The sequence below is a fragment of the Chelonia mydas genome, chromosome 1 (assembly GCF_015237465.2).
Source record: "Chelonia mydas isolate rCheMyd1 chromosome 1, rCheMyd1.pri.v2, whole genome shotgun sequence".
NCBI lineage: Eukaryota > Metazoa > Chordata > Testudines > Cheloniidae > Chelonia > Chelonia mydas.
In genome coordinates, this window is record NC_057849.1 from 12,195,890 (window position 1) to 12,211,447 (window position 15,558).

General features: G+C 53.7%; 1 protein-coding gene across 1 annotated transcript; it reads left to right on the plus strand.

The window, feature by feature from the left end:
* Positions 1-4,190: 4,190 nt before the first annotated feature.
* On the plus strand, positions 4,191-15,394 carry LOC102936219 (mitochondrial uncoupling protein 2). The gene is made up of 8 exons (XM_037879560.2): positions 4,191-4,311; positions 5,176-5,330; positions 9,246-9,481; positions 10,590-10,797; positions 11,648-11,842; positions 12,161-12,262; positions 13,053-13,233; positions 14,264-15,394. Exons 3-8 carry the CDS (start codon positions 9,356-9,358, stop codon positions 14,376-14,378), a joined length of 927 nt encoding a protein of 308 aa, XP_037735488.1. The 5' UTR covers positions 4,191-4,311; positions 5,176-5,330; positions 9,246-9,355; the 3' UTR covers positions 14,379-15,394.
* The last annotated feature ends 164 nt before the right edge of the window (positions 15,395-15,558 follow it).

Sequence of the window (15,558 nt, forward strand, 5' to 3'; positions counted from 1 at the left end):
ACTGACTTCGCTAGTGCTTTTTATGTAGCATGTTCTAAAACTAGGCAAATACGTAGATGAATTGATGTACCTCCTGGAAGACCTCTGAGTACCCCTGGTTGAGAACCACTACCTTAGATACTACAGTGACGGGCACAATAGAAAACTCTAAGACAGATACATCAACATTCAATTCTACTTCTAACTGGACTATGATTATAGCATTAAAGAATTAAGCCACACCAGAGTGTGTCTTTTATTGGTGCCCCCTTCTGCAGCGGTGGGAAGCAGTATAACAGATAGCATCAAACCATTCAAAGAAGCATTGAGGAGTTAACAGATGTGATGGGATCTGGTCCCTTTTCCTTGTGAAGCAAAGTGATGCTTTTTAGAAGGTTTCTTCAAAATGTAGCAGTGGGGGGATATTTTGGCTGAAGCTAAGCAAAGCACTAGTGAGTCCCAGCTCATTTGTGGCCCTTTTCAGGGATCAGTCCCCAGATGTGAGCCTCTGGGTGTTGGAGCCACCCAGCCAATCAGAACACTAATTCTGAGGCAGAGGTTGGGTCAGAGACTGGAACCAGAGTCTGGTCAGCAAGGGTTAAAGTCCCAAGTGTGCTATGCTATTACTTTGGACAAATCACCTGCTCTGTGCCTCAGTTTCTCCATTTGTGGAATTCAAGTGGAATGAGATTCCCTCGTTTTTTAAAGTGTCGCCTGTTTTTTGAAATCCCTCACTCCGCTGCACTCTGCTGGGTGTGTTTCAATGCACATTCTTTAATTCACCCTTTTTAAAACACAAAGCTCCTTTGTGCAATTTATCCCAGCTCTGCTTAGGCCCAACTTTCACAGAACCAGAGAAATGCGGGGCTGGAAAGGATGTCAAGAGGTCAGCTAGTCCTTTGCCTGCGCTGAGACACGATGAAGTAACCTTCCAATCCAATATTCCTCAACGAATCCCAGCAGAGAGGATACTAAAGTCCTGAGTTCAAAGGAAGAGGCAAAAGAAGCCAGAATACTCAAGAGGGGTTCCAATCTCCTGGTTTCTATGGCATCAAACCTTATACATTGTCCAGCCCTTCTGGTTGTAAAGGGAACCTTCAAATGCAACCACTGCCTTTTAGGGGATCAGGAAAGAGAATGAAACAGCACAAAGAAATGAGAACACTCCTTATTCAACCCAAAGGGCTGTTCATTGTCAAGCCTCAGACTTCATGAGCCCTTGTTCACCTTGACAATGCTGATCCATGGACCAGGAAACTCCAGCTCATTTTATCCCATTATCGTGTCCTGATGGTGCAGTCGTTTGACAGGCTATTTCATAGGACTAGATTGGAATATGCAAATGATTGAATATTCCTTTGAGGATTCAGGTAATTAAAACAATTGCTACTGTTCTTAACGACTGGGTGGAAAGGCCAATAGTCTCAAATTTGTGAATGCAGCTAAGGCACTCGAACTGATTAAAGAGTGTCCACACTGGCATGGATTTAACTGAATGAATGTAGAAACCAATTTAGTTAAACTGGTGCCATTTCTGGATGTAGAGCAGGGCGAGGCATCTAAAGTGAGGCACCCAAATCCATACTTAGGCATCTAAAAAAGGAACCAGGTGCTGAACGCATGCAGTTCGTATTGTCTTCCACCTTCATGTCAGGGCTGATTTTGGTCCAAGCTCAACGAAAAGGTTCACAGATGTCTCAAAATCATTTTGTTTTTCAGGGACTGGTCTTAGCAGGGGTTGTTTCTGGTGATTAGAAAGATGCAGTTAGTTGAACATAAGCTTCCACTTCTTGCCTGTGTCTCATGTAGCATGAGACAAATCATTTTAAATGGCTAATGGAATCTTACCTCCATTTTCAGGCAATTCTGTAACAGCAATCCCCTGGAAACCGATCTTTCCCAGATCTCTTAAACAGGGAAAGTGTGTGAGCAAATAAATCCTCTCCACTTGGAAGATACCCGATTAGGACTGTGTTTTGACCAAGGGTTATTTGAGCCACAGAAACTCAGCTAAAAGCACAGTCTAGAAATAAGAACAGCGTGGGTGCGTTTTATAATTGAAGAGACTGACGGAAAACAGAGAGATCTTATCCCGTAAGGATGAATTGTATAGAAAGGAGGGTACATTTGGGAAGTCTCCATAGCATAGACTATTAGTCATTTTTAGTCTTTTTGCCTCTGGTGCCCGTTTTACACACAGAACTCTAGCTGACATTGGTTTATGGGGCCACATTCGTATCAAGGAGACAATCCACAAGGAAACAGAAGTGTACTCTGAGGATCTGGAATAACAGCAGAAATAAGAATTTAGAGGCTGCCGGCTACACAGTCCCTTATCTCCATTCTGTCCCCTCCCTTTTCATTTTGTTTGGGGTTTCAAGTGAATTTCATGTTCCTGAAAAGTGCTGGGTCCCCTACTGAACAATAGACCAAGGGAAGCAGCAGTGCAGGCTTCATCTGCAGAAGCATCACCTCCCACCTCCACAGCTGACTTTGAAAGGACCATTTCCAGGGTTCAAAGGAGCATCTATCCCCCATGTCTGTTCAGCCTTTTGGTTAGTATCACCATCTCGCTGGGGCCTCCAGCTGAAGTTGTATAGTCCGGATCACTGGGGGGTTTTAAGAATAGCTTAGACAAACACCTGTGAGGTCTAGGTTTACTTGGGCCTGTCTCATTACAAGGGACTGGACTAGTTGACCTCTCATGGTCCCTTGGGTTCTTTGTCCACTGCATAGGCCACTGAGTAGCCATCAGATGGTGGCAACTTTGGGGGCCTACCAATCTACACCAAATCTGCACCAGTGCTGTAGAGCAAAAGACTTATTGTCCCACTAGCAGCCCCCTGAGCCAGCCAAGCCCCAGGGCAAAAAGTTCCTGACCATTGTTTTGTTGTTCTTTGTGGGATGTTTCCATTTTTGCTTGGTTGGTTGAACTCTCCCGCTGACTATGAGGAACCGAGAAAGAGAGAGAGGCCACACTCCGTGTCAGGGTCAGTTAGTTTCTGACTTCAGCCGCAGCACTGGGGGGCCCAGGGGAGCAGCTGAGCAGGGCCTTTCCCTGCCAGGGACTTACTGCTTCCAGCTGGTTCACCTGTTCGCCTCACGGACCGGTCGCCCTCTGCAACCTTTGATCGCCAACTCAGCTGTGCTGACAGATAACACTCGCCCCACCTCGCACCAGGGAGGGGCCATCAGCCTCCTAACCTTCATCAGAGCCCCTGCTGCTCCCAGCAAGGGGGCGGGGGGTGAATCCCTTCCTAGCACTGCTCCCCCATTGGCTAGGGCAGTGGGTGGGGGTAACGCGAGGGCAGGGAACGGGGCGATCAGTGGGGTGGGGGTAACTCGAGGGCAGGGAGAGGGGCGATCGGTGGGGTGGGGGTAACGCGAGGGCAGGGAACGGGGCGATTGGTGGGGTGGGGGTAACGCGAGGGCAGGGAACGGGGCGATCGGTGGGGTGGGGGTAACGCGAGGGCAGGGAGAGGGGCGATCGGTGGGGTGGGGGTAACGCGAGGGCAGGGAGTGGGGCGACCGGTGGGGTGGAGGTAACGCGAGGACAGGGAGTGGGGCGACCGGTGGGGTGGAGGTATCGCGAAGGCCGGCAGAGGGGCGATCGGTGGGGTGGGGGTAACGCGAGGGCAGGGAGAGGGGCGATCGGTGGGGTGGGGGTAACGCGAGGGCAGGGAGTGGGGCGATCGGTGGGGTGGGGGTGACGCGAGGGCAGGGAGAGGGGCGATCGGTGGGGTGGGGGTAACGCGAGGGCAGGGAACGGGGCGATCGGGGGGGTGGGGGTGACGCGAGGGCAGGGAACGGGGCGATCGGGGGGGTGGGGGTAACGCGAGGGCAGGGAGAGGGGCGATCGGTGGGGTGAGGGTAACGCGAGGGCAGGGAACGGGGCGATCGGGGGGGGGGGTAACGCGAGGGCAGGGAGAGGGGCGATCGGTGGGGTGAGGGTAACGCGAGGGCAGGGAGTGGGGTGCTGGGGGTCAGACGGCCTCTTGCGGCGCACGTGGGGGATTTGCAGCCCTGGGGCGGGGCACCCCGCTCCCCCCGCACACTCCCCGCGTGGAAGGGGGTCTCTCACCGGCCCCTTCGCCGCCTCTTGGGGGGGGGGTTAGTCCCTGAGGCCCCGCCCACGGGGACCAGGCTCATGGGGGGATCCCCTGTCATGGGGGGGGGGGGTTGCGCCAGCTCGGTCGGGACGGGGCGGCCGCCGGGGCGGGGCGGGGCGGGGCGGCTGATGCCGGCTCCCGGGCGCTATAAAGCCGCAGCGACCGGCGTCTTCCTCCTCCTGCGACCGGTGCCGCTGCCCCCGCGTCTCTTCCTCGGACTCAGGTCAGTCCCCGCTCGGGGCGCCCCCCAGCCCGCCCGGGGCGCCGCAGACAGAGGCTCGGGCGCCTGGGCGGAGCGGATCCCCCCTGGGAGCCGGCACCGCTGGGGGGGCTCCGGCCCCTGCAGCGCTTCGCTGCCTCTGCCCTGGTGCCCCGAGACCCGGGGGGCGGCGAGTTGCCCCCGGGCCCCATTCGCTGTCGTGTCTTGCTGCGGGGGGGGCTCCCCGCGGGGCGTTTCCCGGGGCGCAGCTGAACATCTGCAGCGCGCCGCCCCCGTCCGGAACCGGAGCGCCCCGCGGGTAGGTGCTGGGGGGAGAGAGACTTCCCCGCGCCGAGAGGGTTTAGGAGCATCCATCCCCCTCGACCCCAAATCTCCCCGCACGCCTCCAGGGGACTAGCCCAAGTCCCGGCTCTCAAAGCAGGGCCGTCTGCGGGAGACGACGCCCCCCCCCCCCCCCCGCGTGCCCAGGGATGGCCGGCTGTGGCTCGAAGCGACTGGCCTTGCGCTCGAAACCCCCGCTCCCACGGGAGAGACGGGCCGGGGCTGAGCCGCTAGCCCTGGTCCACACTGGGCACGAGACACGGGGCGGGGGGGCCCTTTCCTTGCTCTTGGCTCGGCTGCCCGGAAAGCGCTTTCGGATTCCCGGCCGGGCTCCGACCCGGGGGCCGCCCGAGCTGTAAACGCAGGTCGGTGTCTCCGCGCAGATCCGCGCGCAGCGGTTCCGCAGAGCGGCTGGATGCGCTGCCTTTGCGCGTGGGCCGCAGTGCGGCTCCCGCTCCTGCGTCGCCAGCCCACCTTGGCTACGGGCAAAAACTCCGCCTGTAACACGTACTTTGCTCCCATGTGTGCCCCCCCCTCTCCCCGCAGGCTAGGGAGTATGATTATCAGGTGTCTCGCTTCTAAACGACCGTCTATGGAAAACCAGGGGCATCAGATAGTCCTTGCAGTAAGCAAATTTGACGAGCGGGATACCTTCAGAGAACCCTGATCCAAGCGCAGTCGCCCTGAAATACTTGACTAAGGTAACGCTTCAATGTACCGTCCTCCCTAATGCTCTTCGGTTCCACCGATCGGGTTTGGCGGCCTCTTGCCTCTGGGACTGAAGCCTGAGCATTGGTTTCCTAAAACGAATGGGGCCAAGACCTAATTCTGGCTTGGTAGATCGGTGCCAGGTGCTGATCTGTTAAAGGGATCCTCTTCCAGGTGGGATGGTTAAATGGAGTCACCTGCTGAAATTAACTCCCCAAAGAGCAGCCTGACCGGGTTTGAGGTTGGTGTCTGATTGCCCTTGCTGGTCACAAAATGAGGGCTGCATTACTGGTCTCTAAGTTGTTACACTGTAAATCTCTTTAATACCTGAAGTCCATAAATCCAAAGTCTAATCTCCAGCGACTAGGTGGCCGTATATGTGTCTGTAACTCTGAGAAATGGTCCTTCTGCAAGATCTTGGACCCCATGGTCTATCCTAGCTTGACCAGCAGCCCTGTTTCTAGAGCGACTTCAGAAGGCCGTAAAGCAGTGCCCTGCTCTCACCCTTCTAACTGGTGGAAATATTCATTTAGGGCGGTAGTTACCCTGTTTAGGAGAGATCTCTCCTAAGGAAACCCCTGCTGCATGGAGGGTGACTGGGTAACAGTTCTCCTTTCCTGTCGACACCTCTCCAGCCGTGACAGGGTTACAATTGGGAACCCCACCCATGTAGGAAAATCTTAGTGAAGGCCAATGCAGATCCTGTCCACACTGGGACCAGAAATGGCCTACCCTAGCTATGACTGTGCTCAAGCGTGGTCGCTACTAGCAGGCCGTTACTGCAGCTTTCTCCACTGGACTGGCTTGTCTGAGAACCTCCTTCGAAACCATTTTATAAAATTACACGTGTGGCTGTGATTTCTTCTTTTTTAAAGAAAGCATTCACTGTTGGCCTAGCTCTGCTCCCATTAGTCCCGGGAGCCTTGCTACAGGAGCAGAGCGAGGCCTGTGCTGAGGGATTTGGAAAACTGCCACTCGTAGGTTTCAGAGTAACAGCCGTGTTAGTCTGTATTCGCAAAAAGAAAAGGAGGACACTAAAATTCCTCCCATGCCATGAACTGTCACCTGGCAGCTTGATCTTCCAGAGTGCATGGGACCAAACTTACTGCAATCTTGTCCCAGCTCTGCCAAAGTCCCTTCGGAAACACTGTTGAGATGCAGTTTGTTGCTATCTGCTCAGATAAAGACAGGTTTTACCCATCATGGGGGATTCCTATATCTGTTGCTGGCCTCCCAGCTGTGTAGCCACTGATCCCATCTACATCGGTTTCTGTCTAGGGGAGAGAGTCTACAGCTTGGTTCTGGGACAGAAAGTGCATTAGTCATGGAAACGCAGCCAGCAGAAACTATACTCAAATACAGATGTTATCCTGATGTCAGTGTGTATTGGACTACAGAGCCCTACAGCCAGAAATGCCTATGTGTGTATGCAACATTGGAGGGTTTTCTTTTAGGGACACAGAATTGCCATAGCAGGGTGGGCCAGTATTGGGTCCACTTACTGGACCCAGACACTTGTTTATAGATCAGCATCCAGTGCTCTGGAGCAAGATACAAGAAACCTGATAATGGACAATAACTGTGACATTCCTGTGAGGATTAACAAACTGTAACATTTTCCATCTAATGACAGGTTTCAGAGTAGCAGCCGTGTTAGTCTGTATTCGCAAAAAGAGAAGGAGGACGTGTGGCACCTTAGAGACTAACCAATTTATTTGAGCATGAGCTTTCGTGAGCTACAGCTCACTTGCATCCGATGAAGTGAGCTGTAGCTTACGAAAGCTTATGCTCAAATAAATTGGTTAGTCTCTAAGGTGCCACAAGTCCTCCTTCTCTTTTTCCATCTAAGGCTCTCAAAGCACTTCACAGGCCACAACGTTCAAATCTGTGTCTAAATACTACAGCTCTACCTAGGTGCCTCAGTCTGGATCTGTTTCGATGCCTGTTTAGGGGCACTTTACACTGAACTGTTCTTTACAGCACCCATGAGAAGTTCTGCACCTTGGTTTCCCCACCCGCAGGGTGGCTGGGGGTACATCTACACTGCAGCTGCAAGCCTGCTTCCCAGTGCAGGCGCTAGCTCCATTGGTGCCAGCGTGCTAAAAATAGCAGCGAGGGTGGCTAGCATCGGATGGGGCCAGGCTATTTTCAATGCGCTAGGTTGAGCAGCATGGTGCTGCCCTTGAGCACTGCACCAGCTATAGTGTAGACACCTCCCAAGGGACCTGTCTGGCAGAACTGAGACTAGAGCCCAAACTGTGAGATTTCTGGCCCTAACTTTAACCCCAAGATCATCCTTCCCTTGCTGGATAGGAATCTTCTACCACCTCTTGTAGCAGGCTGCTTTGCGAGCAGACTCCCTGCAGTCAAACTTTAATGACGGGATCACCCCATCATGGAGTAGGGCTGCTTTCTCCTCCAGATCCCTGTGGGGAGCCGTTAATCCAGTCTCTATCTCTGAATGTATTCGGTGCTCCTGGATTTTTATGAAGGCTCACATTGGTGTATGCTTGTTTTGTGGGAGTTCTCCCTACACCCCTCTGAAGTTTCCAGGCTCATTATGCATCTATCTGTGCTTCTTAAAATGACTTGGATCTGTGCAAAGTCAAGCTGTGGAATTTTGATTCCTTATATCGATTGCTGTCCCACCAGGGAGGGGCTGCGTGCTTTAAAGCTGTCTGTCCACCACGTGGCAACCACATCCTGGACAATGGCAGCTAGCTTTCTTTGCTGGTTACAGCCTAGCAACAGGTGCAGCCAGTCAGATCTGAGCTCCATGCTCGGCTGATGCATGTTGTATCTACCCCCGTCAGTCACTAGGACAACAGTCTTTCAGCTGAACAAAACAAGCCTTTAGAATCTAGCTGGGGATGGCGGGGTGGTGGTTAGTGACGTTACCCCCAACTGGTGAAACACATCGCCTTCATCTCCAGCTTTCAGCGTGTGGGGGTTACCGGGCTTGACTTACACCGAATCCTGAATGGTGCCCTCCCAGCACATCTGTCTCCTCCACAGCTGGCTTTGCGCTGAGGCTGTGCACCTCAGTCACGCATCCAGGGGCTTCATAAAAACAAAGTTGGAAGAACTCGCCTCCTGTTTTTTAAGGAACTAAAAATGTCATTACTGTTGAATGAAAACCTGACCAGACCGACCCAGAATGCAGGTTGGGTTAGTGATGAAATTGCCTGCTAATCCTCCTCAACTCCCTCAAACTTGTGGTGTTAAACACATGATGGTTGCCTAGTGACAACTTCCCTATTTGCAGCATTTCTAAAACTCCTGCTCCAAGTGGGGAAATGGACCACTCAGGGCAGGTTTTGCATGGCCCAGATAATAAACACAAATGTACCAAATGCTGAGTACTACCTACTTCAGTACTGCCTAACCTCTAAGGAACAGTATTTGGTGAGGGTCTGTGTGTCTCTCTCTCACCCCCACCCCAAGAGGTGGGAAATGCACACAGGATAGGTTAAATTTAACTAGCCGGCTAGTCACCTATTTAAGCAGCAATGCCTTAACGCTTCTCCATGCCAGATATTTAAATGTGTTTAATCCAAGTTTAGCACAGAAGCCGAATTGAGAAGGCAGTGTGCTCTAGTGGTTAGAGCAGGGAATGTGTAGCCAGGTTTCCTGTCTCTCCTAGCCTCAGCTCTGCCATAGATTCTAACTCAATTTGTCCATCTGAAAAATGGGTGTTATGAATGGCAAAAGCCCCCTGCCTGCGGATAGAAGCATCTCCTCTTGGAATACATGGGCATTGCTTGTATCCCGTGATGGAGAACCAGATGCCAGGGATGGAGCGTTGCTTAATGTGTGTGGTGATCCTTGCCTGATGTAATGTAGAAAGTGGTAGGGTGTGGCCCAGATTTTAGAGCTCTGTTTACCACTCTTGTTTCTGTCCCATCTAGACTGGGACCGAGTCCATTTGTCTTGCCCTTTGCTACATCGGAACGCAACTCGCTTCCTTTCCGCTCCTCGTGCGCACTTGGCTTCTCCAGAGCCGCTCAAAGCTTGCAAAATGGTTGGATTCAAGCCCACCGATGTCCCCCCGACAGCCATGGTGAAGTTCCTAGGGGCTGGGACGGCCGCGTGCATAGCCGATCTGATCACCTTCCCCCTGGACACGGCGAAAGTCAGACTGCAGGTGAGAACTTCTGCAGGCGCGTGGACAGGGGTCTCGGTGTCCATGCTGAGCTCAGCATCCTTGTGGCTTGAGCTGCTGTCGCTGCATGATGCTGAGCAATGGCAGACATGCCTTCGTATTTAATCTTCAGTGACATGTGTTCTCAGCCAGCCCCCGGCCGGTCCAGTGAGCGTGCTAGTGTGGGCCCAACCAATGATGCTGCCACCACTTTCCTTAGCTAGTACTTCCACAGTCAAATACACCAGTGTAGATCCCAGGCCTCTCCTGGATTTTCCTTTATTTCTTCCCATTGCTCCTACTTACACCCCTTTGTACCGCCCCCTCCTTGGTGTGTGTCCCTCTAACAATGGGTAGACTCACCCCGTCCACTCCCCACCCCTTAGCCATTGCATAGCTAAGCTGGGCATCTCTAGCCCTGCAGCTCTTCCCTCCAGCCATGGGGCTGATCCTGCAAGGGGCTGACCGCTTCTTGTGGAGCGCTGAGCACACTCATGAACCCCGCCGCCAGGGAGTGGGGGGAGCGCCGCGCCTCTCCAAACGCAGCTCTTGGATTGGCAGAGGGGGAAACAGAAGCAGCTGTGATGGATCGGAAGCCTGAGCCAGCTTTCATAGACATCCGAGAGCTCCATGCAGCCCTTCCCTCAGCAGCTCTTCATGCAAACCTGGCTTGGGTCAGTGTGGCTCTGAGACTGGCTTTTACACTTGGCCCAGATTTGGGGTGATGGGGTTTTGTTCATAATTTAAGGCCAGCAATGGGGGTGTTGCTCCCCCAGACTTTTCAGAGTTAATTTAAATTTAACCCTCAGCCCCTTTGTATGGGGCACTGGAAATTGGCCCAGACCCAGGGTGCTGGGACACAGCCCATTCTGGCTGTAAGCTTGTGCTACCATCTGATGCTTTAGGCAGCTGGTGCCACCCTGACTCACAGCTCTTTGTTGTTAAAACACAAATTGCAAACAAAGGACCCGAGGGGGCAGTAAAGCCCCCAGTCTCCAGAATGGGAATCCGGATCACACTTCAATGCAGGCCACTCGTGGGCTGGAGTAGTGAGTTGGGCCAGGGCCCCAAATCACTGTCAAGCCTCTGCATCCCATTCTCTCCTGTACAGATCCAAGGAGAGACCAAGTCGGCAGCTAACACAAAAGCTGCTCTGTACAAAGGTGTCTTTGGCACCATTGCCACCATGGTGAAGACGGAGGGTCCCACCAGCCTGTACAATGGCCTGGTGGCTGGGCTCCAGCGTCAGATGAGCTTCGCGTCCGTCCGCATCGGGCTGTACGACTCCGTGAAGCAGTTCTACACCAGGGGATCAGAGCGTGAGTGCCTGTTATGTGGGCCTTTGACTCCCTCTCGTGGCTGGAGTGGGTAAAGGTTTGCAGCTGCTATGGCTTCCAAGCTAATGGCCTGGGTCCTCCAGCTCACGCAATAAAGGCTCATGCTCTTCCATCCAAAGGTCGCGGGTTCAGTCCCCGTGATGTGCCCTGGAGGGTCTCCCATGCATCCATTGCAGTGGGTTTAGCTGGGCTGAAATTTAATTTCTGTTGGGGTCAGGTGGCAGTTGGGACCTGACGAGATCCCCGAGAGAGGCCTGCGTATTTCCAGGCCCTGTGCTAGACAGCAAAAAATGGAGCCTTTTAGAGGCTCCACTGTGCACCCGGCTGCTTGTGGTGGCGGCAGCGGTCGCAACCCGAGGGTTTGGTGTGGATCTGACATCCCCAGGGGAAGGCCAGCTTTGTGGGCAAGGCCCAGGGAAGTAGGAGGTTTGGGAGCCATTCTCTATGGCATTGGGGTGAGTCGGTTAATGGGGATAATACTCCATGGGCAAGAGGCTCCACTCCTGGGGGTAGAGCAGGCTAGCAAAGGCTGGAGAGGAAGCACTTCCCAGTGGTTAGAGGGCTAGTCTGGGCCGTGGGAGACCAGGGTTCAGTTCCTCCTTCTGCACCAGGCTCTGGGTGTAACATCTACCCACAGGGTAACTGCCCTGCCCTGCCCCACAGGGGTGCTGGGGGAGAGACCCTAGATTGCGAGGGGCTCAGATACTAAAGCACTGACTGGGGGCATGTGAGGACCCAGGACAGAGGCTAAAACCCTGTAGAGTCCACAGCTCCCTTGGGTGAACTGACTTTCCTCTTTCCGGCTCTCACTCTGTTCCCTGCTCTTTGCTAGGTGTCAGCATCAGTAGCCGACTCCTGGCTGGATGTACCACTGGAGCGATGGCTGTGGCCATTGCCCAGCCAACGGACGTGGTGAAAGTGAGGTTCCAGGCCCAGGCCCGAGTGGAGGGTGGCAGGCGATACCAGGGGACGCTGGATGCCTATAAGACCATTGCCAAGGAGGAGGGACTCAAAGGGCTGTGGAAAGGTTGGTGCGGTTCCAGAACCCTGCGTGGGAGGGGCCGGTTCTAAAGCAACACTCGATACGTCTACACTGCCAAAAACCTGGGGCAGCAACTCTCAGCCTGGGTCAACTGACAGGCTTGTGCTACGACGGGGCTAAAAATAGCAGTGTAGACATTCTCTGGGTTTCGGCACTTGAGCAGGAGCATTTACATGCCTGTTTTTAGCCTTGTTGCCAGTCAGGTGGCCTGGGCTCTGAGTCTCACTGTCATTAGCTTCCGCTGTGTAGACATACCCAAAGCGTCCATTTTGCTGACCACTTCTTCTTTTCCTTGTTCTACAGGAACTTCCCCCAACGTGGCCCGTAACGCGATTGTGACTTGCACCGAATTGGTGACCTATGACCTGATAAAGGACATGCTGCTCAAACACCACCTCATGACCGGTGGGTGTCTGGCTTGCTGGTGCAGGATGCTGACCTTGTGTCTGATTATTGCCAGGTGCTGAGTGCTTTCAGTTCAGACGCCCCAGGGCAGTGGGCGGGCTAACGGCCATCCAGGACTAGATACGTACAGACCCAATTCTGACCGAGAACGTAGGCTCCTACTCCCAAAGTGAGATTGCGACAGTCCTAAGCGAGAGGTGGGAAGTCACGCCAGAGTAACCCCTGCTAGCGCATTCCTGCCTGCACTGAGCAATCGCTGGAAGATCAGCCAGCTGTTCTTGGGCACTGTAAATACTGCACCGATGGAATGACCCACCCATCTCCTATTGCATTGGCCCAAAGAGGTGCCTGGCTTATTCTCCCCTGCCCAGCCAGAATAGAGGGACTGCTGCTGGCTCTCAGAGGGTGGAGTGAGAAGAAATATTCCCAGGCCTCTAGGGGCTAGTGGAGCCAGTCCTTGGCTGTCGTGCAGGGGGCAATGGCAGGCGGATTGGCTCTAGCCTGGCCTGTGTGACAGCCTGCTGGGAGATCTCAGAGGTTTGCGCCTGATATGTAGGGATGCTGTCTCCTGGACAGGCTCCCAGAAAGTCCTGCACCAGGAGGGAGGGAGTCAGGATTCACACCCCCCCCCCCCCCCCCCCCCAAGCATGGTTTGCTGCCTGGCCTGACGCTGCATGTTGTCCCCTCGTGAGCACTCTGGCAATAGCGGTGCTAGATTAGCCCCCAAGCAGCTGAGAATCCGGTTACTGACCTGCATGCTCAGGGACCCATCCCCTCTCCTGTCTGGCAGATAACCTCCCGTGTCACTTCACCTCTGCCTTCGGGGCCGGCTTCTGCACCACGCTCATTGCTTCCCCTGTCGATGTAGTGAAGACCAGATACATGAACTCTTCCCCTGGCCACTATGGAAGTGCCGTCAGCTGTGCCCTTACCATGCTGAGGAAGGAAGGGCCCAGGGCTTTCTACAAGGGGTGAGTAGAGCTCCTATTGCTAGGATTCTGTACACCAGTGACCTCGCATGGTATGCCCAGCCCAGTCCTAGCCACTGAAATGCAACCACCCCTGAGGTGGAGCCCCAGCAGCTGATCTGTGCATGGCAAAGCTCTGGACTGAGACAGCAAGCAAAAATACCCCGGGCTAAGGAAGCTGCAAGTGACGGGGAGGATTTTAAAACCTTGTGCTACAGAATGGCTCTGCTTGGAGGATCTGAAGCCCATGGCTTCAAGTGTGGGGCTCCCTGGCCCAGGCTAGCACATCAGGGCTGAACTGATACCCACAGGAGCACTGGGAGGGGGAAGGGAAGAGGATGGAGCCATCCTTGGATGGCTCCATTCCTAGCAGTGACCAGCCCTTCGGAGGTGGATCTGGATGCCAGTGACTGAGTTGATGGGGCAGTTGTATTTTCAAAGGAAGGGCCCCATCCTGATTGCGGATCTATTCCTGTGTGGTCCAGGGGCAGCTCTGCTGATTCTGTAATAAATGAGTAAACTAGCAGTGTGAGCCCTGCAGCGCTGGCTGCCCTGGTCTCCTCACACGTCATCAACAGAGCCCCAGGTTGGGCAACAAACACCTGGAGGCAAAGGGCTGCCACTGGTGTGACAGGGAATAACTCAGCCCTGCAGAGCCCTCCTTGCTGGTGAGGTATAAGGAGGGAAGGGTCCAGCTTGACTGATTCCAGGCTAGCTGTCAGCACGGCAAACTCAGACCATCTAGCTTCATAAACTGAACCTGTTTGACCTGAAAATTAAGATCTGTGGAGCCCCATCCCCTGTTCTAGTCTGTTTGCCGCTGAACTGCACACATAGGTTAGACTGATCTGGCTGAATCCAGCTGTCCAGTTCCCTGCTGAAGAAGCACTTTAATTCACATCTGCTTCACTCTCACTAGCTTATCTCCTCATGGGGCTGTCCCAGGTGCGGGGGAGTGAACCAAAGGCAAAGACATGGGAAGTCTCAACCCACAGACCTAGCTGTGACTCTTCTCCCCTCTTGCTGGCTCTAGGTTCATGCCCTCGTTCCTGCGGCTGGGATCCTGGAACGTGGTGATGTTTGTGACCTACGAACAGCTGAAACGTGCTATGATGGCTGCCCGCAGTTCCTGGGAGGCCCCTTTTTGAGCCTGCCATGGGTGCAGCTTACAGATGTGGTGTGAGCCCTTGCTAGCACTGACTGGCTCCAGACTCTTCCAAGCTGCCTCCAGCCACTAATGTGTCAGCCTCTAGTCTCTGATCTCTGCTCCTCTTCTGGAACAAAGCTGGGCCTGCAGGGAGGAGCTGTAGCTGTACTCCCCTGTGAGTGGGAGCAGGAGCCTCTGCCCTAGTAGGGAACGTGTTGACCCTTTAAATTGGGCTTTGTTTTTTAATGGCAAGTTTGCTTCTTCGAAATTAGAAGGGCAAATGTATATTTTCCCCCCTGGTTCCAAGATCTGATGGACCTAGGCTGATGAGACACTACAGCTCAGAGGGTAAGACAGGAATTGGAGTTAGCACCTGGGACGTGGCAAAGCCCTGTATCAGCAGTCTGGTAGCTGGCAGTAAAATCCCTCGATCAGGGAATGAGATCCTTCCCTGATGGCAAGACAGGGAAACAACCTTCAGCTGGATCATTCCAAGGGCTAATCACTAGAGTGTTCAGACTGGCGGGCCTGGCCTGAACATTGGGCTGCCTTACTCTGTATTTCAGTGACTTGACTTTTCCAGCTGCAGAGCTCTGAACTGCCCTCAGCTCAGCAGAAGGGGCAGATTCTTGGTGCCTTTTTGAAGACCAAGCCACTTATTTACATGCCTTAATATGGATTAGGGGACCTGACTTCTAGGCACCCAACACTTTAAACGGCTGGCCTAGAGCTTTATACAGCAGCTGTTCCAAGGTCTAGTCAAGGAGTAAGGATTCTGGTGCAGTGATGCTGTAAGTTTGAGGAGGGTGGGTCAGGCAGGTTGATGGGGATTTTTTTTTAAAGTCCTAGTAACTATTTGTTTTTTAATTTTAAGTGGAAAGAATGTTGTTGGCCCCCAAGTTTCCTGCTGTTAACACGGTTTTGATGAGACAGCAGGTGTGTGGAGGAGCAACAATGACCTTGTGGTAGGGGTGAGTTCAGGTCTTAAAATAAAGCTGGAGTCAAACTCCTAGCCTGCTCCTTGTGTGAACTTGCTTTGTGGGGGGGAGATCGATCTGCTGCTTTTTGCTCATAATGCCTTGAACTGAATGGGCCTTCACGCCTTGGCACTGGTTTGTGGCTGCAATGAGCTCTGGCTTTGGGTGCCTGATCAAAGCACTTCCTGAAATGGGGGCCCCTTG

Coding starts and splice junctions, on each gene's coding strand:
- LOC102936219 (XM_037879560.2), top strand. CDS start 9,356: ATGGTTGGATTCAAGCCCACCGATGTCCCCCCGACAGCCATGGTGAAG. Junction 10,798..11,647: donor CTACACCAGGGGATCAGAGC/GTGAGTGCCTGT, acceptor GCTCTTTGCTAG/GTGTCAGCATCAGTAGCCGA. Junction 13,234..14,263: donor CCCAGGGCTTTCTACAAGGG/GTGAGTAGAGCT, acceptor TGCTGGCTCTAG/GTTCATGCCCTCGTTCCTGC.